Here is a 23,012-nt window from a genome sequence, read left to right as displayed (position 1 = left end):
CTGCTATGTTCAAATACCTCATAGCATCATACTGGACTCGGGCTAGGGCTAGGGCTAGGGTTAGGGTTAGGGTTGTATCTTCAAAATACATCCAGGGAAGGTACATCCTGTTGGTTTTTGACTTTTTGAAGCTGCACCTTTGTCCATGCCGTAGCAGGCTTTGCTAGGAACAGCCCTCACTTCCGTAGGGTCAACCCTAGACCACAATGAGGTTACTAACCTACTCAATTCGTTCCAGGTTTACAAAGCCAACACCAACAGTGGTGCACAGCTCTTCCTGAAATTAAAGGCTAAGACCCTTGCTTAGTTTTTTGATAATAGTTAAAGAATCTAAGTAAAACTGAGACTGAAGCCTTTGTAGAAGAAAGCAATGCCAGTGAATAAAGTATCTTACGTATTAACCCAACATAAATGGCCTGTAAAGTCGCTGCAATACCATGCGGCTTCTCATTTTTCCATATGAAAACCTATTTCTGAACTGTACTGCAGATTCACTGACTTGTACGCCATATTATTTCAACCCCGATTGTTGTTATTTAATGGTTCTTCACGCCTCTGTGTCTTTATCTAACTCCCTACCTGCCGTTCTTTATTCTTACAAACTTAGAGGACTATAAATCGTCTCTATCTTGTAAATACCTGCCAAAGCTCCCCAACTTGTTTCCCCCCTCAAAAGCATTTGGTAATTTGTTCTGTGAGACTTTTCACATTCTAATCCTGAATACACAGCGGTCATTAATTCTTATTTCCCTGCTCTGTTAACCCTTTTACCGACTCCTTCTGATTACTCGCTGATATATAGGCCCATTAGCGGCATTACTCACTGGCAAGAGATCCAACTGCATGTCTGGCACCTGAAGCCATTCATACACATCTCTGACAACACAAACTCATTAGAGCTGAGAGGTGATTGACTGTCTCTAGATTGGATCTGCGGGCAAGTGACTCAATTAATGATGGAGGAACGGGCGTTCATTGATTGCGAAGGTAGCGGGCGTTACTCTGCGAGGGGATAAACGTAATCATCTGTGGATGGAAGAGAGGATTCTTCCCATTTCTTTGGACGTGATAAGGAGACCCTTGGAAAACTCAATGAAATAATTAAATCCTTCCCAGTTTGAATGAGAGGGATCGGTCCTTCCTTTCTGTCCATTTCCAAAGAGGAAGCAGGCGAGCCCTGATGTGATTCAAGTGCACTCAAGAGCAAGCGTGGAAGAAATGAAAAACCACGGGAAATTACTCTTAACTTAGAAGAATATGGCATCCTTCACAATCAACCTCAAAAAAACTTCAAAGAAATTTGGTCCACTTTTCCGTAATTGCTGCTGTCTGGGGTTACGACTTATTTAAGGAGCAATTCAAGTGGCGCTACCTTCAATACCTTCAAAATTCAAATTGAAGCCTTTTAAGGGAAGGCACAGATTCAAAATGCATGAAGAGCAGATTATACGGCATGACCCAAGCTGCTAAACTCTGAATCAAACCACTCAGAGAGCTGATTGATTCATTGACTATTGTTAGGAAAACAAGTTTGTTCAAGAGCCGACTTTGTTTTCTAAGTGTATTTTCAGCACGTAGGTGTGCCTGTCACATTTTACCGTGTACTTACTTCCTGTTCTTTGTCTCTGGTTCGCCGTGTAGTCGAGAGAGGAGCCTGCAGCAGAGTAGGAAGTTGAAAGGCTTTTATTATTTTATTTAGTGTTATTTTGATTTATTTTTCATTGTCTCTCCTCCCTTCGCTTTGTCCTTCAAGCACCGCGCTCGGTGAGACAATATTTCAGCGGCGCGGTGTTGATTCTTAACAATGCCCTCGCAGTGCTCGGCGCAGCGCCGGTCTCCGCAGACTTCTCTGTCTGAAGTCGGCTTCACGCTAAGGGTTGCCTTCGCACGAGCTGCCTCCCGCACAACGACGTCAGTTAAGACTCACAGAAGCAGATCACAGCCGCTCGGTTGGAGGTTGAAGTCGTGATTGAAAAACAGAACAAATGGATTCAGTTTTGCAAATACTTGTCACCAAGGACTTCATGTCATTTTGAAAAGAAATCACTTTGGGTTATTTTTTCTCCTAATTATATCTTGCCTCAAGGCCAGACGCAACAGACCGGTAATGAAGAACTATCGGCAACGAAGGCAGGCAGTCACGTCGCCTGTGTCTGGACCAGAAAGTTGCACTTGAACACACCAGCTAATGCGGCTAATGGGCAGCTGGCACATGCATCTCTTCATACCAGCAGGTGGCAGTAGTTTGTATTTGTCATTCAAAAGGGGAAACTAGCTAGGAGATAGGAAGAGTGACACATTTTCGTGCATGGGTGTCATTCAACATGCGAAATCGTGTCAAAAGCTGCCAACAGGGTTCTGGCTAGCTAAAACCACGGCTAATGGCCTGAAACTGACAAACGGTTGAACGTTGGCTTGATGCATCAAGGGTTTTAGATGCGCAAGATCCCTGTATACATCTGACAAACAGATCCTCAGGTTAAAAATGATCAGGTAAGTGGTGCCACTGACAATGCCAGCTGATGTAGAGACTGTGGTTCGATTGTTTTAACCGAATTTCCGAATGTTTGGAAACCCACTGCAAATTGGTGTGCAACAAACTAGAGTTAATCTCCAAACTCTAAAGTCAAATCAAGACAAACTTTTAAAGAATCATTACAGGCACAGAGAACTTTATTTTTGTGCCGCTATCTTGAGATCACAAGTTACTCATTCCATTATTTACAGATAACAAAGCTCATTTTCTCGTGATAATGGTTTCATTTATCTCGTTATCTCAAGAAACCAGACGGACAATTTCTCAAGGAAATGAATTTTGTTTTCTTAAGATCACAGGGTAATTAAGGAGAAAAAAAAAACCCAGCTTGTGGTATTTTTAATCACATCTGACGACTAGTGATCACGGTCATGACTTTTGGGGAGGATCCATAACTGAACACCGAGTCCAGGCGTCCATTGTGTCGTTTTGTTTGATGAGGAGACACTTTGTTTTCTCGTGATAACCAAACGAGTCGGTCGTTATCGCGAGCCTCTTCTAATGAGATAAATTAACAAGTGAAAAATAATTGCATTCTGCGTGGACGCTCCGTGCTTCTGTAGTTTTAACAAGGCGAAATTCAATTAGTAACTAAACATGGGTACTTTGCTTTCATATGATTTCATACTAAAAGTTTATTAAAAATAGGAACTGATTGGAAGACGTCCTTCATATTTTCAGTAACTGAACGGCATAATAAGGCGCCAGTCACAGGAATAAAGCCATATTAATAAGCAATCTGCATCTGGATCCCTTATGTGCATTTACACCTAGTCCTAAAACCATTATCTTGATTTCTTTTTCATCAGATGGAGCGTGATTAGTGCTGGGCTCAGACTACAGGAGTTTCAACTTATCCCCGAATTCACCCTCCCAAGGATCGGCGAAGAAATCAGGTCCAGACCTCGCTCTGTACCGAAGTACAGGTCTTATCAGATTATCTGGTAATGTGAGGCCTTTACAGATCCGCTCTTAAGCCTCATTTTTTGTCCAAAGTTTGATATTTGGGATTTAAAGTCTGGTTGATTACGATGATTACTAGTCTTAAAGGAGACGGAGTAGCTGACAGGCAATGGCAATTGGCTAGCCCTGTATGCTAACGTCAGCTAGCTTACTAGCGTAGACATATATTAAAGATAAAAGTCTCAACTCCAGTTCTAAATGAAGAAAAATGCCCTATTTGGTCAGTAAAGAAGTTCAAAGTAAAGTTTAAACTTGTTCTTCTTCTTCCGTCTTTGGTTTGATTGCTAGTGGGTAAACAAGCTTGCAGGTGAATTATCGCCACCTACTGGCCTGGAGTACAGATCAGTTTTTGTTTTTAGTTTAACCCTTCACTACCCATGAGATCATGCGAGGTGTTGCATTCAATATAATACCATGTCCAAATCGTCTCTTATCGTCCATACTGATGTTTCTCAGTACATCTGAGGTCAAGCACGGTCCTCAAACACCACAAACTCAACATGAGTCACCGTTCCTTCTCAGCGCAGCATTAATATCGTGCTCCCGCCAAAACGCAATCTCTTTATCTGAGGATTATCTCTGTTAGATGAATAAACGAGCGACTAAACACGTAAACATTTGCACTGATCCGTTCTTTAGTCCACTAAATAATACATGTTGCCATGTCGACTGTGGCGTATTTTACACGAGGCAAACAAACCCAGGTCTTGGATTAAAGGGATGTTTATAGTGAAATCCCCGAGGTTCGGCTCGCTCCCGTTGCCTCTAGATGTTATCCTCAGTCTGTGTTTTAGTCTGAGAGTGTTTTCATTTCAGCAGCCGAGGCACTCTTTGACTATGGTGTGCCAATTTTAGAGAGTCAGCGGTATTTCATCTGAAACCGATTCTTCAGAGACTTGTTACCAGACTCAGTAAAGATTATTTAACCAATGCTTTATTATGATACTCTTATCTAAACTTCTTTTTTTTTTGCCTTAATACGTACTTACTTTTAAATTGTAGTAGGGAGATTTATGACATTTATTCTGTTTCATAAGCAAAATGTGTTTGGCTCAGGTGGCCATATCAGGATGACGAGTATATTCACAAGTAAATGACTGAACAAAAGATTTTTTTCATCACCCCGCGTTAAAAATAATGACTTTCATTTTGAAAATTGATGAGGGACTTGATTAATGTAATGGGCGGCTATAAAAGTGTTCATTTCCCGTTTTGATTTGCTGCCATCACTTCCAGGAAAAGAAAAAAAAAGTTTCCCTCCAGCTCACAGGAGAGGGAGGGGGGCCCGTCCAGATTATTTCTTCAAGTGCTTTGATGAGATTATTACAAACAAAATCTACGACGCCTGTTTCCATCAAAGCCTTTTTTATGGTGCATGACTGGAAGAAGAAGAAGGAGCGAGCCAAGAAAGAAATCCAGCAGCCAGAACAAACCTCTACACAAGAAATGCCGGATGAGGCCCCAGGGGTAGATTTGGGGAAACTCAGGCTTCACTGTGTCTTCTTTTCAATAAAGTACAAATTTAGGTTTGGAGTTGAAATAGAAGAGGTGTAAAAGTGTACAGTAACAGTCCCATACCACCAAATTACAAATGGTATTCAGAAGGTTGGACCTTTTATGTCTGCGTTCCACAGAACCAGCCAATAGGAAGCTAGTTTCTGTACTTTATGTTTTAATTTTATGCTAATTCAAAGCCCCAAGAAATGATATAGTTTATATTTTAACCATAAATTAAATCTCCAGTAGTACAATAAGTAAGTCTGCTTCACAGTGTCTATGATAAAATTTTGAAGCCTTGAGTTTGGCATGTTGGTCGCCGCCATTGTGCCACCAATATCGGACGAGGGTATGCACCAATGCATCACTGGGATACCAATCGTCAGCTGTTGTATGTATAACTGTGTTGGGCCCCGTTGAGTGTCCCTAGCTTTTGCAGTGTGTCCTGCGCCGTCCTACCAGTAGCTGGACCACTATCGGCAGTTTTTCACCCCATTCCCTAAGATTCAGTCGAGACCAGCTCTGTTCTTCTTCGCTAACTGTAGCTCTTGCGACACCCCTTTCAAACAACCAATACTGACTGCTGCCACCTGCTGGCCAGAAGAAATATTTTCTTTCACAAAGGCACAGAGCGTAGGTACCACCTACGTTGGACCGTTGGATGCGGGGTGTGTTCAAGAGCAAGTTTTTGGCAACGTGAGGCAACGTCCCAGTTTGCCCAGTCGTAGCCGGTAGTTCTTTGAGGTCAATTTGCCGTGTCATCACCTTAAAGGGGAACTGCTGTTTTTTACAACCTGGACCTTATTTCTTGCATAAAATACGATCATTTACTCACCCATATAACTTTTTTGTAATTTGTAGTCAGTCGGGAGATCTGCGTATATCCATATACTGAGAGTGACTGGGGCACCCAAACGCAGCCTCCAAATAACGCATTATCTGCCGAGAAACTCAGTAGCAAATTACAGGTAAACAAGCCGACCATCATGGTCAATCTACAGACCCTGGATGATGATAACAGGCAACTCCGGACTCAACGGGGAATAGCACTAGCGTATCATAACAAAATATTGGTGAAATGAACGAGTTTCGTGGCACATAATGCGTTATTTAGAGGCTGCGTTTCGGTGCCCCATTCACTCCCACTATATGGATATACGCAGATCTAAATATCTCCCGAATGACTACAAATTACACAAAAGTTATATGGGTGAGTAAACGATCGCATTTTATGCAAGAAATAAGGTCACGGTTGTAAAAAACAGTAGTTCCCCTTTAAAGCATACCTTGGTTAGTCATCTTTTTTTACTCTAAACTGCAACACAATTTGCAAACTGATCATTGTGCTGTATAGAAGAAGGCTTGATACTCAAAACTCAATAAGGAGATGTTGAGTGACGTAATTACTTGAGTAACCACCCCTGCTGGCCAGTAGGAAGATTGCAGGCACGTTAACGCTGGCTACACTTTTTATACAGTCTATGATCTTTTAGTCAACACTGGTGTTACTATGGCAATTAAACAAAAAGACAATGTGGGAAGTTGGGAAAGTACAATTCTTCCTAAATTTGCAAAACCCCACAGTGCTTTAAGGGAGTTTTGTAAACGCATTACATCGTATAAAACATCCTAGTTAGCTGGGAGCCTCAGGTAGCGCTGTACATTGTGTAATTGTACAGTAAAGCTTGCTCCCGATATCGAGTAACAATGCCGGCAGTAAATCAATCAAGAAAAAAAAAAAAGGCTCTTCTACAACAAAGCAGTGCAGTAAAGAGATGCAAAATGGTTGACAAGGCAAAAAAAAAAAAACTGGTGGAGGAGACACAGCGTTGTAATTGGGTAGAGCACGGAGACAGCGCAGTGATTTAGGAGGTGAAAAGAAAGCTTGGCAAAAAAAAAGAGAGAAGGCTGGAAGGAAGACGAGTAAATTGAAAAGGAACCAAGGGCAGCGTTGCAATCAATGGCATTTTTCTTAAAGGATTCTCCACGAGGAAGAGGGGGGAGAAGGTTGCGCCGCCTGTCACGAACTAAAATAGGACGGAGAATTCAACACAATGCAAATGCATAATACATAGAACGACAATTGAAGGGAGAATTGGGTTGGTGAGAGGTAGAAGGCACCTGTATAGTGTATATATTTTGTGTTTCGGAAATAGGATGGCGCCTGCATGTTTATAGGAGAGGGAGGGGGGAGGGGTGAATTGGCACTGACACATAAATCACATCTAATATTGTTGATTGAGCTGACCAGACTTCTTCAATATCAAATCTGACGGAGTGTGGCGGATGATTTTTCCCGTTTAACCCGGACAACTTTGAGGGATTATATAAATAGATCAACCTCAAGGAAATAAATGGAGGTTATTAAAAAAACTGTAGATTGGCGCTGGTTAGTCTGGTATCAGCTGCAGAGTCCCGAGCGTGAGATCAAGCCCGGAGACAATTCTGAGCAAACGAGCGACTGATTCTGAAAACCTTTCCACCCCTCCGCTTTGAAGCCTTCTCAAATTTTCAAACAAACACATTAAAAGGAAAGTGTTTTCTCCCAACTCCCCGCTCCCTCTCTGCCGGGCTCTTTCCCACGATGCACCGCTGTTCGCTAACAAGAGAGGACAGCCAATCGAAGTGACCCGCCTTAAGCTCGCCGTACCCCCTCCCCCACCACCACCACCACCACCACCACCCAACGTCTTGTTTTGTGCTTGAAAAGCAGCCCACACTCTTGCAGGCCATTTAGCTGGCTCAGTAATGACTGAGGCAAACACTCTGGTCGACCCGAAACAACACAAATGGACGCGGTAAAAGGCTCCGAGAAGAAAACCGCAGGCAGCCCTCCCTTGTTTTTATCTTTATTGTGCCCGAATGCGAGGTCTTGCTGGGGGAAAGTGCACAAGAGCAACGAGAGAATCGCACTTTTATTTCGACAACAGATGCGCCTGTATCTCCTCGCATGTGCCCTGGCTTCAAAGAGAAACCATGCTTCAAAGCCTCTGTGTGCGTTGCTGAACATGCATGTGCATTTGCATGCGTGGAAAAAAAAAAAAAGCCCGGAGGACTTGGAGATGGAAACGTCCTGCACATCCAGGCATTTTTTTTTCTTCTTAATATTAAAACCTACAACGCTCAAATGTGCTGTCTTACAACACACCACAAGGAAGGTTGCAGCCGAGACCAAGAGCCGAGTAAGACATCCATGCCTGCGCGCTAAATGAGACATGAGCTGGACTAGGCCGAGCCGTGACTTTCTGTCTGCACTCTGGTGAAGAACTGTAAAGTACCACCACCGGAAAAAAAACAGGATGGGGAAAAAAAGGAGAAGAAAGGGTGATATTTTGGGGGTTTTAACTGGCCGGTGTGACTGCACAATTTGTGCCGTTTACGGGAACAGGTGTGAACGACTCCCGAGCACGGATGCGGACGACCGGAGGACCCGAACGGGAGTGCTGTCGCTCCATTTGTGAGGAAGTTGGGGCGAAAATGTGACAAATCTGCGTATTTTATGATACCAGTGCTCAAATGGCATTAATTAATCAAATTATTTGCTCAATTAAACAACGGTTTGGTCTGTAAATCAGTCAAAACACCCAAATATAATTGATGCATAATGATCTAAACGGAGAAAAGCAGCAAATCTCTGTATTTATGAAGCTGAAACATATTTTTTTGACTTAACCGCTTGTCAAAATAGTTGCTGACGCGGCATCTTGCAGTCAGTCCCTGACAGGAACTGCTATTGGATTACTTTGATACTGAATTTCAAAGTAGATTCTTGGTTGCTTATTTGCGATGGACACCAGCGTTGAAATCCTCATGAGCTATAATACATCTATCATGTCTGTGTGTACAGATTTGAGTGTGATTACATGTGATTTGTGGTGCATAGCTGCAGTAACTGGGCCCCAAGCCTCTTCACAGGCCCTTAATCCCATGACAATCATATCAAGGAGTGTTCCTGTTGCTTTCAGGACACATGTCCTTTCCACCTCACGCAGTTCCTCGTCTCATTAGCTTCAAAACCTCTCGTCTTAATCAACCAAAGCAATTCCACATGTGGAAACATGTCCTAAAGTAATTTAAAAGGGGGACTCAGTTCAGTTTACCTTAAGGTTAATTTAAGGTACTGCGGGACATACGCCGTAACCTACGACTGAAAACTTTGCCAAAATTTCGCCAGAAGACGAGTCGTACAAATGTTTGTACCTCCGAACCTCCTCAATATCGATGTGTCCGGTGATACTAAAGTAGAAACACGCTACTACCAAGTGGACCAATCACAGACCTTGAGGTCTGCGTTACATTTCTGGGGAGGTGCACGTCAGCTAGGCGCTAGGGTCTGCGTAGGGTCTACGCTGCCGCCATAGCTACGGCGTCAAATTGACGCAGAAGCCTAAACGGCCTATTATCCTTAAGACTACTACTATCTTGTAACTGAATTATGTTTAAAAGATGCATCATGGGAAAGGTATGCCTCTTGGCGGACTAGTCCTTCAACACTTTTGATATGTGACGGAAGTTCATCTTATTTTGTTGCTCCGTTTGCTCACGTCTTTTCTCAATTCCTTCAGATAAGTGATGAAATGCAGATGAAATGTAGGTTTTTACTGCAGCTACAATGATGTTTTAGAGCTGAAGAATCTGCTACGGGGGAGAGATCCAGACGCCAATTTCAGCACAACGACGGCAGCCTCCCGTGTCCGGGAAGCCATGCAGCAACGAGGCCCGCTGCGTTTTTGAGGCTTGCTTTATCTCGACTGGAACATCTCGTCCCTTGTTATCGCCAGCGCTATCGCAGATGTTTTATGAGGATTTACAAAAAAGGCTTTTAGTGCCACCTGGAAGCAGGCAAGTATTAAAAAAAAGAAAAAAGATAATAAAAGTTTTCCTTTATCATGCTTTTACCTGTAATGTCGGGTTTCTGCGGCATGAAGAACTGATAGAAGGTGGGCTCTGACAGGCCTTTGACGTTGCGCGCTGTGATTTCCACCTCGTATCTTGTGTTCCACTGGAGCGGCTGCAGCATGGCGAAGTCGTTGGCCCCCGGAACCAGCTTGGTCATCCACTGTTCCTCTTTATCCTGGAGGACGGAAAAAGAAAAGTTCACACAAGCTCTCTTTCCATTCCTTTGTGGCCTCTGCCTTTTCTCTTTCCCCCTCCGCTCCTTACTTCCTTCCCCATCCTTCACTTTGAGACCGAACAAAAGGAGAGCTGTACATTGAAAGCATGCCAGATGTAGCTACCATGTGCTTACCAATCCCGGTTCCTTGGGACCCGTCATTTTCACTTAACGCCCTGAAAACGAGTCCAGGGCGTTAAGTGTGTTTCTGTTTTGATTGTCAGACTGTGATGTGTTTGTGTTCCTCAATTGCGTATATCGCTTCTACCTCTGCGGCGGCATTATTTGAAATCGCTGCCGCTTCCCCCCACGATGAGACACAGAATCGGCTGCTCGGACACATTAGCAGCGGGGAGATGGGAGATTTGAAGCAGCTGAAATCCACTTAGCCCCCGCGGGGAGTTTTTCCACGAGCGCCATCTACTCTGCTTCCCGGGCCACGACTCAGTCGCTCCCGCCTTATCTGGGCGAGTTTAAGCTCCTCTATTTCCCCCACATAAAAATCAACTACTTAAACAGCTGAGCGTTTCCTATGAGCTGTATGGAACGCTATTTATTATTACACGGAAAACTTGAAAATGGAAGAAAACGCCTCCTCTAAATTGGTTGTGCTCTTTTCTTTTTTTCATGTAAATAAACTACTTGACGTTTGCAGAAGCCGCTTTCCCAGATATCGCGGCATCAATGAACTCGCCCCCGAAAGAATAATTAGACAATCAGCAGGAATTAAAAATTCAACCGAAAAAAGTAAAAGGCTATTTCTTGCCAAACTTAATTAAACTAACCGGCCTTCTCTTGAAGAAGGAATAATCAGAGAGGCTTGTGGAGGAATATTAAAGCTTCCTTTACACTCTGAATGATTCCATTCCGTTCTGTATTGTCCTGAAACAACATTTGAATATAAAGTTTAATATTATTTTCCTTCAGTAATATCCACCAATGTGTTTCAGACTCCCCCGGGCTCCCTTTGTCCATCTCCAAGCTCAACCGTTCCCTCCTTAAGTCTTTTGAAAATGGGTCACATATGAACAGTTTGCAGGTGTAGTTTTTTTTTTTTGGAAGACATTTCTCAAGTACTTTTGTTCGGGGACTACTTTCAGCGGCGGATTAACGCATGTTTGATCCAAAAGTAAGTATACACAGGAGGAGAACGGCTTCTCCATTCATTGTAAGAGGATTAACAGAAGGGACATGTTGCAAAATTGCAAAATATTGAATCATGCGAGTTTCATTCATTTAGTTTTCCTCCCTTTTCACTTTGACTGGATCTTGTCTCGACCGACTGGTTGGGGGAGTCCATTTAAACGAATCTGTGCTTATTGTTCTTTTGAATTACTTCCAAAATACTTAGTCTGTACAAATCTTGTTAATTAAGCACTTGGTTTTGTTTGCCTAAGAGCTGGACTGTGCATTTATACATCTTTCGGTTCATGCTGGCCTGTTGAACCGAAAGATGAACCGAAAGATTCTGTTGGTTTAGACTAAGGGTGGGACTCGATTAAAAAAAAGTAATCCAATTAATTAGAGGATTTGCGATTAATTGATCGCGATTAATCGCATTTTAATCGCATAACAATATTTTGCACAATTTGCATAAAATCCCGCTTTTATCCAGTTTTTTTTTTTTAAATAAAATTTGCCTTCCATCAGTCCGAGCAACGTGCTTTCACCCGATTCCTCCATTTTGGTAGCCATTAGCCGAGCTCTGACGTGTGCATCAGTGTAATCGGCGTACCAGGAAATCGTGCATCGACAAAAGTTCCGCGATGTTTGGAATGCAAACTGGGATTAAACGCGTTAATTTTTTTGTAATTAATTAATCGTAATTGATGCGTTAAAGTCCCACCCCTAGTATAGACACATTTAGGTTTGGGGTGGTGTTTAGTTTCACTAAATTCTTTGATTCATTCAACAACCCTTGTCCAGCCTTAACTAAAAAGCCAATTCCACCTGGTTTTGCTGTCGCTCCCCTTAACCCCCTACCAGAGCCGGGTCGTAACAGTCCCTTTTTCTGTCAACCTGATTGCCCGTGACTGCAAATTACTCACAGTCTTGTACTTGACAATGTACTCCACGATGGGCATCCCTCCGTCGTCCTGCTTGACCAGCCCCAGCCGGTACGCCTTGCCCATCCCTCTCTGCCCGTGGACGGCCGGCGGACTCGGCTCACCTGAGGAAGACACAAGGGGGTGGAGGCTTCAGTGGAGATGCGAAACAATGCGTCTTCAGCAGGGAAGCAGGTGGCGACATGAGATATGAGATAAGGATGCAGTACGAGCAGAGAGAAGGTTTAAATCTGAATTAAATTCATATTACAAGGTAACTCCTACTGCCTGGCTGTTATTAATGTTGACCGGGGGTTTTTATTATTCACTGTATTTTGCTAATTGGCTCCTCTCCCTAACATTCATTCTCAGTAGCTGCACCGCCATAGAATATTAAAGGTGGGAACTCTTCTTTTTCCCGTGGCCTTGCTTGGATTTACAGCAATCCTGCCGTGCCAGATTTCTCGAATAAATAAAAACCTTATCGTAAAAATATCCCCGCGGTACGTAATGTTTTTAATGTGGCAGCTTTATATCAAAGCGCAAGTGTGACAGGATCTATTCCTGGCCCCAATAATCTGAATTCATATCAATGAAAAATGAAGAGGCTGTAACCGTCTCCAGGATAAACATGTCAGGGTTTCATAAGAGGAGCTTTATCTCTATCACGTCTTCATTACAGTTCATGAAATCTAAACATCTAACATATTGGTTTTATCTGTTTCCTGGTATTTTTTCTGCTCCATGTTTAGGAGTTAATTATTTCCCCGAACATCATCATTAACTAGGAAGTGCCAATCACTAATAATTAACCCAGTGTAAGTGCTATAAATCTATTAAATCTAGTAATTAATTCAAGTGATTATGACAGGATTTAATTTCATATATAAGTATCTAAATGGAAGTTTAAATTGTTCTGAAGCAGCCTGGTTCAAAGCTTATCGAGATGAGCTCCTGTTTCATAGAAAGCGCCACGAAACGGGACACAGAACGGAGGCGAGGCGGAGGAGCTGACTCACGGATGGGTAGGGTCTGGAAAGACTCCGTGTGGCTGAACTCGCCCTGGCCCTTTCCGTTGACGGCCGCCACCCGGACCTCGTACGTCGTGTTGGGCTCCAGCCCGGTCAGCACCACTGTGGCTGCAGAGACACAAGACCAGAAATAGTGTAACCTGGAAATACGTGCAGCCGTCATGTATGTCATCCAGTTTAATGGTATATCCAAAAAAAAACTAGGATTAACAAAGGCAGCAGGACTGGTTGGGTTCTTTAAAGACTTTTCATCCAAGCTGCTTCTCCAGGTTCCCCTGAAACTCTCATGCCTTGATTATCCTCTGCCCATTCGGAGCAGTGGTTGCACACATACATACAAAAGCACAGGAATGCTCAGGGCACTGTGGGCATGTGAATGGTGGGAAGTTTTGAAGCCAAGCTTTGAGGCCAGGCCCACAACTACAAAAAGTGTCACATATATGCTTTGTAGAAACACCAACAACAGAAAAACTGAGTGGCGACGATGCCTATCTAGACAGAGACAGTAGGGAGGAGAGAGATACTTGGATAAAAAGGATGGATAGAGCCAGGGATGAAAGTTGTAGAAAGGCTCAGTGGGTAAACAGTGTGCTCATGAAGCGAGAGAAAGAATTAACAAGAAAACAGAAGCAGGAAGGCATGAATGGATAAATGTAAGCAGTGGAAACTGGACAAGTTGGTTGGGTCAGGACCGGAGATCAGAAACATGCAGCTCTACAGATCAGAAACATGCAGTTCTTTGGATCAGAAATGTGCAGCTTTGCAGATCAGAAACATACAGCTCTACAGATCAGAAACATGCAGCTCTACAGATCAGAAACACACAGCTCTATAGATCAGAAACATGCAGCTCTTCAGATTAGAAACTGGCAGCTCTACAGATCAGAAAATGCAGCTCTTTGGATCAGAAACTGTCAGTTTTGCAGATTAGAAACATGCAGCTCTTCGGGTCAGAAACTTGCAGCTTTGTAGATCAGAAACATGCAGCTTTGCAGATCAGAAACATACAGCTCTACAGATCAGAAACATGCAGCTCTTCAGATCAGAAACATGCAGCTCCTACAGATCAGAAACATGCTGCTTCACAGATGACAAACATGCAACCGTTAAGATCATCAATCACAAATGAGGGGGATTTTCGATTTATAACCAGATTTGCTACCTTTATTTGTTTAAGTGAAATGCATTTTTGCATGCAGTATTTACTTTTATCATGGGTTCAAAATAAATAGATATATTTATATAATGAAAGTCTGCATCTATAAATGGTGTCTGTGATGCATCCATTTATATCAAACCTTCAGCTGTATTCACAGAATATAACCTATCCAGAGCAGTTGCAGGACTCCATTAATATTAAATACTATGACATGATTTAGATATGAACCTACAACAAACTCATCGTAAGAGATTTGTTCACATGCCTGTGAATGTGATTAAATCATAGGAACTTGTTGTAAAGATTATGAACACGATGGTGACTGAAAACACTCTGTGTTGCACTCATACTGTAAATTACAACATTCATCGAAGGAAACAGAAAAATCCCATTATCACACAGATTCCCATTTCGATTTGATGACCGGATCCTATTTGCACAACCTCTAGTGTTCATAAAAGCCAGCAGAGAGTTGGCAGTGTAATGAGTTTGAGTGAAAGTTGTTGTTTTTCATCAGTTTGCACAAATTAAATACTCGAGCTGTAATAGGCGCACTTGCAGTTCTTTAGTCCGGGAACCGAAAACAAATTCTGCAATTTGCAGCCGCACCAGGCCATAAGCAGACATTTCAATTTGGGCAAACGCATTCAAATGAAACGAGTCCAGGAGTCTCATTATATGGAGGAGTTTATTACGCAAGGATCTTGAGGCTATCTGAAGCGGCTCCGTGACTATAAGACACCACTTAGAGGCTTGTAATTACTCAGACAATTTAAATATTTGAGTCATAATTTCGAATATAACTGAAAATAGTCTGAATGAGTTCCATTCCTTTGTTAATCGCAGCTCTTTTCCTGTTAAAGTGCTGCCCCCTGATTGGTATTCAGCTCACTGGATCTGCATACTGTAATTGACTCTGAAATGAGGGATATTAGTGATAAGCCCTTCAGGTTTGTCGGACCCGCTTATCACCCAACCATTCGTCCTCTGGCTCCCATTCCCCATCCATCCATCCTTCACGTCGCGGTGTACTTTCCACCAACAGGCTCAGAAATCAATTTGGAGTCGTAAAGCATACGGGGAGGAGGAGCTCGCTCCTTTCGGCTCAGGCGGGTTCCGGCGTTCTCTCCCCCACGAGGTGTTTGACTTTCGTCGTGACCCGACGGCATCTCCGGGCCGAGGCTTTGAAGGATGGCGGATCGCGCGGCACGGCCTCTCCTCACGCTCGACCGGTGTCAGCTCACGTGTCAGACACATCAGCCGAAGCCAGATAGCGTGTTAACCTGGCACGTGGAGGTGCAATCTCCCCAGTCTAGTTTTCACAAGTTTGAAAACTGTGCAGGGAAATTGTAAAACCGAAGCATTCCTATTATTCATTGGCGACTATGCGCATATATACATCACTGTAGCACTGGTTTATGGTGGGCTCTGATCACAGCGGGGTCATTAAATGTATAATTCATCATGTGAGCGGGAGGATTTTAATTCATGCAGCAAAGGAAAAGAAAAATAGTTCAGAGCGTGCTGACTGAAACCCATTTATATTTAAAGAGGGGTCGTTTTTAGATCCCAAAAAATGCAGCGCAAAATGTGGCCCTCTGAGGACAATTCACAAGGAAACTTGGGATTAAAGACGTCATTTGAAGAAAGTTTGCAAGTTTGAGCCACTTAACGACAAATTGTACCTATTTTACTTTATTTGTAATGCATGCATTTTATGCAACGGGCGCCACTTCACAATTGAGGCATGTATTAAACTGATTTGGCGCTTTAAGAAGTGAAGACACAATGGACACTCACTCTGGACGCTGTGCGACTTGACGTCCCTCCAGTCCTGCGAGCCCACCTCCTTGTACTGGACCAGGTAGTAGCTGATGGGGACGCCGCCGTGGGAGTCGGGCTTCATGAACGTGACGGTCGCCAAGCGCTGGGAGACGGCCGACAAGCGGACCGAGTATGGATTCGACGGTACGTCTGGAAAAAAACAAATTTATTTATAACCCTTTACGAGGCAGTCGATTGAGCCCCTTACTTTGGTTTTAGGATGTGGAAAGTCCTACCTACTACCCTGACGGTAAAGTTGCATGAAAGCGTCAAAAATCACGCTTTGATTGACTAATAAGGCATCAAAACTACAAATAACAGCCTCATGATGGCACTTCCTGGTCCTTCAGTTTAACAAAGGGATGCACGAAAAGGTTGCACACCTGCAGCCATAAAGACATTTATATTTTCCGATATTCTGAAACATGCATATGTCCCGGCGCTTTATGCATTATTAACCAAGGATAAAAAGACTTTTAAGGCTGCAGACAGAACTCGCTCAGCCTTCCACCCATTATATCACAACTAAAGATAGACGCTATTGCTATAATAACTCTAGGCCATGAAAAGCAATTTAATATACATCTCGTTCTTGAAAGCCGGTGCGTCACTGAGCTGCATTTTTTCATTTGTCCTTGGAATTGTTTTTTTTTTTCTATTTTTCACAAATATTTGCAGCCCTATTTACACCCCAAACAGCTTGATTCACTAAAAACCTACTTACACGCCAACATGTCTGTAGCAGTTTTTACTCAAGGTTCAGTTTAGAAGACAGAGCGAGATAATCTCCAGCAATAACGGCGACTTCTAAACCAGTTTCACTGCGTTGCACTGTCTCCGTGCACTTGTGCAGGACGTACGAGTCGGAAAAACTTGCAAAACACAGTTCTCTTGCAGGGATTACATATTAGGTCAGCTTTTTGCTCACTACTTTTCTCCTTAGCTGGAGCAATTCAATCTGCACTAAAGATAATTGGACTGCACTATTGTGTATTAGGCCGAGCTACCGTAAATTAGGGGGTACTTCAGTAAATAGCGAGGGGTATGGTAAATCAGCCGGCACTATTTGAGATTAGGCTAGGCTGAATAGGGGTTGGGACTTGTAGTGGAATTTATCTTCCCGAGAATTGCAAATAAGGCCATTACCATTAGTAGAGAGGTAGAGGGTTACAAAGTAGTTGAATGGTCGGCGTTACCGTGAGAGCGGCGATACAAAAGGGTGTGAGGTCCCTGACTGCGCATTTCACATTCTGGATGTGAAATTAAGTCGCCAATGTCATTAGCTCAGGTGAAAGGGAGGGCCGCACAATAGAGGCAGTTCTGCAGACTCACCTGCCTGGGCCAGAATGAACTCCTGGTATCGCACTCCAATGTTGTTCCTGGCTGTGCAGTTGTAGCGGCCAAAGTCTCTGTCGGACATAGGAGTCACCTAGATACGAAAATGTCATTAATCACTTTGAATTAATTACAGAAATGACTAAATTCACGGAAATAGTTGTTTGTTTTTTTATAGCGGTTTTGTGATTTCGGCTTTTGCCCCAATGCAATGTACATAAGAGCTGCAATAAAACTACTTTTAAAGCTGCACCATTAATATACAGTGACAATGGAGGACATAACTATGTATAATACGAGCATGTGATGTGTCTTGTAGGGATAAATTTTTAGCGCATTGTTTTGATTTGGATCTTTCTAGTGTGTTTCTATCGGGAGATGGTGGAGACCAAAAATGGAGCTAAAAAGGCATCAGTGCAACTGGAAAAAAATAAAAATTATCAAAAATTTCTGGAGAAACATTAATTGAGAGCCCTTCATAGAGATTATCTCCTCAGTAAAAATCAGACTTCATATTGACTTCACTTTAAATGATCTCGAGTGTTCCATTGACTTCCATTGAATAAGGGAGCCAGCTGAAACTGAAACCTGAACAAATTGGCAGCTGCATGTTATAATATAATAAAAACACATCACAAAATGTGAACTTCGGAATCTGACATCTCAATTAGATTATTTTCTACCACGATTTGTATTTGTGGACAGTCCAAATTCCATTTACAGCCACACAAAACACAAAAAAACGGCTAATTCTTAAGATTTAGAATTTAGAAATTTAATATTAAAAATGTGGCAGATTTTTGTGTAATTCCTTACTAAATGACCAATACCAGCATCGGAGGACTTGAACCCACCTCCAGCACGGACTTGCCCTTCGCGCTGTGCACCCGTATGTTGGGCGTTCCCTCCGGCGAGATGGTGAGGCGCTCTCTCCTCCACAGCATGGTGGCAGACGGGTTGGACATCACGTCGCAGCTTATGTTCACCGGATTCCCCTCCCACGAATAATAAATGGTGTGGTTGGTCAGGAACTTTGGTATATCTGTCCAAGACGAAGCGACGTTATATTTCACACCTGCCTTTTTTTCTTTTTTTTCTTTTTTTTTGCAGAGAGTAATTGCTGTTGTGCATGGACTTTGTGGCAGCCAATTAAACACCTCAAAGCAAAGGATGGATGATCACAGGCCACAGAAGAAAATAAAAAAATCAAACTTGCTGAGGCTTAACGCACAAATTTCTTAAAGGGATTAAAAAAAAAAAGCATTAATGCTTCCCAAACTTGAATGTTAAAAAGAAAAACTTTAATTGAAACCATCTCATGTTGGTGGAGGAGGAGGAGGAAAGGGAAAGGGAAAGGGAAAGGGATGGGGGGGTCTCAATTATGATAATTTCCTCCAAGAATTAGAATAAAGGAATAGAAGCTCATTTGCCCCGGCAAATAGAAAGGGCAATAATGGACGTTTGCAGAGGCGAGGGAGGCGTTGTGTGGATCTCTTTGGCCCAGTCAGCCCGGCTCAGTCTGAGAGGCATTATGGTTGTTTTATGCTCGCTTGCAGGATTCCATTAAAGAGATTGATGCCTGGCTCTCTGTCACAGCCGAGGACGTGTTATCCCCCTGCAGCCTGCAGTGACTTAGTAAATGAGTTCATTAGTTCGGTGGCAGTGGCTGGCTCAGCCCAGCCCCGCCGCGCTCACACTCACAGCCTCTCTCTGCAGAGCGGGAGTCGAGCCTGCGAGTCGGTTGTCAGCCGCGGCTCCGGCGAAACATCTTTACGGCATAATGACAGCAACTTTGCTTCATGCTTGAAGAGCGGGTGCATGCGTGCGAGTGTTGTTTTTCCGCACGGAGACGCCATCCGACTTCTGCCGGGATGTCAACTTTTCAAGAACTACGCAAAATAAGTTTTGAAGGAAATCCATGAACCCAATAGTCACCTCAGCCAGAGGAGGAGAAAATTGGTTTCCACATGACAACAAAGATACAGTATCCATTCTTCCCTGGCTGTCTCTCTGAATATATTTGTTTGTCTGACTTCTCTCTTTGTTGTTTTCAGCTGAGCTTCAAGGTGAAATCGCTGCTATCAAAAAAAAGAAAGAAAGAAAGAAAGCACTTTTTATTGGTCTAGTTCAGGCAACAGAACCACTCTCATAATGAACCTAATCATTCCGAGGCCAAAATGGAGATCTTTGCTTCAGAGCTCATTAAGCAGGGGGGAGAGCCCGCCCCAAATAACCCCAAACAACCGGCACTGAGGAATGGGCGCGCTCATCGGTAAGTAGGGGAGCTGTCAGCGGGAGAAAACGAAAAGGCAATGCATGATATCCCCGCCGCTAATTAACCCTTCTGGAGGCAGCGCATGTGTGGCGGAGCGGGGGCAGGGGGACTTTGAGAGGGGTGAGATGTTTATAATAATGTAACGCTCCTACGAAAGAAAAACAGAAAAGAATTATTAGAACAAAGCCCGCGCTGAACTCCTGAACTCTCCTCGAGATTGCGAGGAATTCACACGTTTCCTTTTCGGCTGCCTGAGTGCGTGCGCTGCATTTTCACAGAGGCAAAAACATCAAACGCAGAAGGAGGAGGGTTGTTAGGGTTACGTCGCTGAGGTTGCCAGCACTGCTTATGTTGCACAACTTGTTGCTCGAGGACCTCCAGCTCCTCCTAAACTGCGAGATTAGACCTCTGCGGAGGAGGTGCAAACCCAAAACCGGGATTAGGGGCTTTTCTGCGTCAGATCTCCAAGGTAGCTTCAAACCCTACGACATAGCCTGCACCCTGCAACTAAACACCAGCTGTGATTGGTTCATTTCCTTGTTCACGTCTCTCAGCGGCCGTACAACCACGGAAAAGGACCCTTCCTTCTACCTCCGACAAACCATCTACTTAGACGCCTTCTCTCTTTTGCATGTTCCAGTGATTTCCGTTATAGCAGCTGTTGCTAACACGCATTAGCTTCAACTCCAACATGAACCATCCAGTTGCGGCTGCCACGGATTGAAGTACGCAGAGAAACAGCCTCCTACGGTGCAGGAGTATGAACCATTCCCAGGTCGAGGTCCGGCCGATTGGACTTGACGGACCGCTCTTCAAGAATAAAACCTTTATTTCAGCTTCGACCGATCAGACAAACAATCACACTCACACTCAATGTCCAGGAACATGCTCTTCTGGTGGCCGCCGATCCTGCTGAGCGCCTCGCAGTCGAACCGGCCCAGGTCGGTGAGCCTCACGCCGCTGATGGTCAGCACGGACTTGCCGTGGCGACCGCGGACCTCGAAGCGACCATCTTGGCTCTGAAGACACAAGCACAGCTTAGCGTTAAGAACAGACGATGAGATGTTCTCTTATGGTTTTAAGACAGAAAAGGTCAGAAATCATTAGCAAGACTTATATCAGAACATGAGTCTGGTGAAATGCCATTTGGATTTCATCATTATTACTGTATAGTTCTCAGAGTGGACTGGAAACTCTTTGCAGGAGCATAATCAGTTCCCAATGTAGAGACTCTGGACCATACTTTGGCTAAGAAATCCTAGCTTTGAGATTTATTTGTATGTACATTCCTTTCATTTTTTTCACCGTCATGGCAGCAAATTGGAGAGGAAAAACTTTTTACAGAGCTTCGGACTCCAGTCAGGGCCGAATACATTGACAGTTTTATCTAGGACACACCTATGGTCGCGATTATGATCAGGAAGCCCAGAAAGGCGTCGGAGAGCTCTGTCGCCCGAGCAATCTACAAGAAAGTTCTCCGCCCAACTTCCAGCGACTGAGTGACAGCCCCTTGATCCATTCCGACCCCTCCCTCGCGGGCGACCATCACTCGTCAAGCGGAGTCAGGGTTAACGCAATAAACTGTCGATTTATTACAAGGTCATTACATCTGTATGAAGACAGATGGTATCAATTTGAAGCAACGGGTCAATTACGGCAGACGAGGCTATCATTCCAGTAATCGACATTCCCCCGTAATGAGAAAAAACACCCCAGGAGCATCCCGGTTGCAGACATGATACGTCTACAGCCTTCAGACTGTTGCCATCTGATAACCTCCGTGACCCTCAACAAACTACTTTTCAGCGGAACTGCCCGGTTGATGCAATATCACCCCGCATGACCGCAGGAGGAGGTTTTTGAAGGTCACACACAAAAGAATTTCTTTTTGTTGGTGAATTTCCAACTGATGACGAGAAAGGAAGTTATTTCAGATGATAAATATGTTTTTGCTTCATGGTTTCTACCATATATGAGTATGTCATGAAGAAAGAAGCCGTCTGACGGTATTTATGTGGAGACACGTCCATGAACAGGAAGTCGTCTTAGTTGAGGTCTTATTATTCATAGATCCTGAGAGCGCTGTAGGGTATTTTTAATCTAAATGCGCACCACAAGGCACAATATGGCGGAAATCTTGAAACTCTTGAAGCCTTCGTAAACAAAAAGACTATCAAAGACAGCTAAGTGCTAAGTGGCGCCAAGACGGACCGGCTTAGTTGCTGTTTGTGTTCTTACAAAGTCACACCATGACCACGACCTTTGGATGACTCAAACCATCACAAGTTTACTTCTCCTACTTTGTTGCCTTTCTAATGAGTCAGTTGAGTCAACTTAAATAGTCAACAGCTTTAACGGAGTAAAAATAGATCAGAAGTTATTTAGCTTGAGGCTTCAGAGTTAATGTAGGATTGCACTTAAATTAGTCTGATTGCTCCCGATAAAGACAAAAAAAAAAAAAAAAGAAGCCAACTTCGGCTTTAATGCCTGCGTTTCCAGGACTGTGTTGCCTCGTCTTGGCTCACCCGATGTGTCTGGACACGTGTGCGCAACTTACAATGTCTAGGGGGGCACCGCAGCCCATTAGCTTAGCATAAAATGTTGGAACGACTAGCATGGCTCCGCGCAGGGCGGACGTAGCATAGCTTCTTGTTCTTGTGCGATTGCTGGGTCCTTGCTGATGACGACTTGCAACTAGGGGAACGTATTTAATGTTTGGGAAAAAGCTGCTCTAATTGTTGATGCTAAGCTACGCTAACAGTGTCCTGTCCTCATAGTGAATGGACGTACTGTACGGTATGTACAGTATATAACCACAGACACTTGAAAATCTAATATTTATTCATACGATATCAGTTTCTGAAGCAGTCACCCCTCCTTTTGAGCTCAAGAGAGCTCTGTTTACACTGCTGACTCCTTGCAGGATGTCTGTATTCTCATCTACTTGTCCCTTTGCATATTTAGTCTGCGTACCGGAGTGTACAGGATGCACACCTACTCTATAGATTCCTCCAGTAAATCAATGCACATCCAGCCCTTTCTAATGCCCTCCTGCCACCCCCCCCCCCCCCCCCCCCCCCCCCCCCCCGCCCCAACCCCTCCGCCTCAGCTAATACTCATTATGTGTCTAAGCCTCATAAGCCTCGGCCGTGGAGCCCCCTCTTCTGATTCACACTCTCTTTATGTTGCAGCTCGCAGACTGCTTCGGCATTATCCCGCTCAGAATGGCTTGTC

At 43.8% G+C, this 23,012-nt stretch overlaps 1 protein-coding gene across 1 annotated transcript in view; it reads right to left on the bottom strand.

Moving 5' to 3' along the window:
* ncam2 (neural cell adhesion molecule 2) overlaps nucleotides 1-23,012 on the bottom strand; it is a gene marked incomplete at its 5' end in the record, with an annotated part of 251,308 nt that overhangs the window by 14,969 nt on the left and 213,327 nt on the right. Inside the window, 7 exons of the mRNA XM_084574345.1 lie at nucleotides 9,896-10,070; nucleotides 12,158-12,279; nucleotides 13,174-13,293; nucleotides 16,145-16,318; nucleotides 17,501-17,597; nucleotides 18,358-18,545; nucleotides 20,647-20,797. Coding sequence (XP_084430471.1) covers nucleotides 9,896-10,070; nucleotides 12,158-12,279; nucleotides 13,174-13,293; nucleotides 16,145-16,318; nucleotides 17,501-17,597; nucleotides 18,358-18,545; nucleotides 20,647-20,797 — 1,027 coding nt within the window. The remainder of the gene's footprint in view (nucleotides 1-9,895; nucleotides 10,071-12,157; nucleotides 12,280-13,173; nucleotides 13,294-16,144; nucleotides 16,319-17,500; nucleotides 17,598-18,357; nucleotides 18,546-20,646; nucleotides 20,798-23,012) is intronic.

Source organism: Chelon labrosus (genome assembly GCF_963514085.1).
Source record: "Chelon labrosus genome assembly, chromosome: 24".
NCBI classification, from domain to species: domain Eukaryota; kingdom Metazoa; phylum Chordata; class Actinopteri; order Mugiliformes; family Mugilidae; genus Chelon; species Chelon labrosus.
This window is presented reverse-complemented; position numbering and strand designations above follow the sequence as displayed.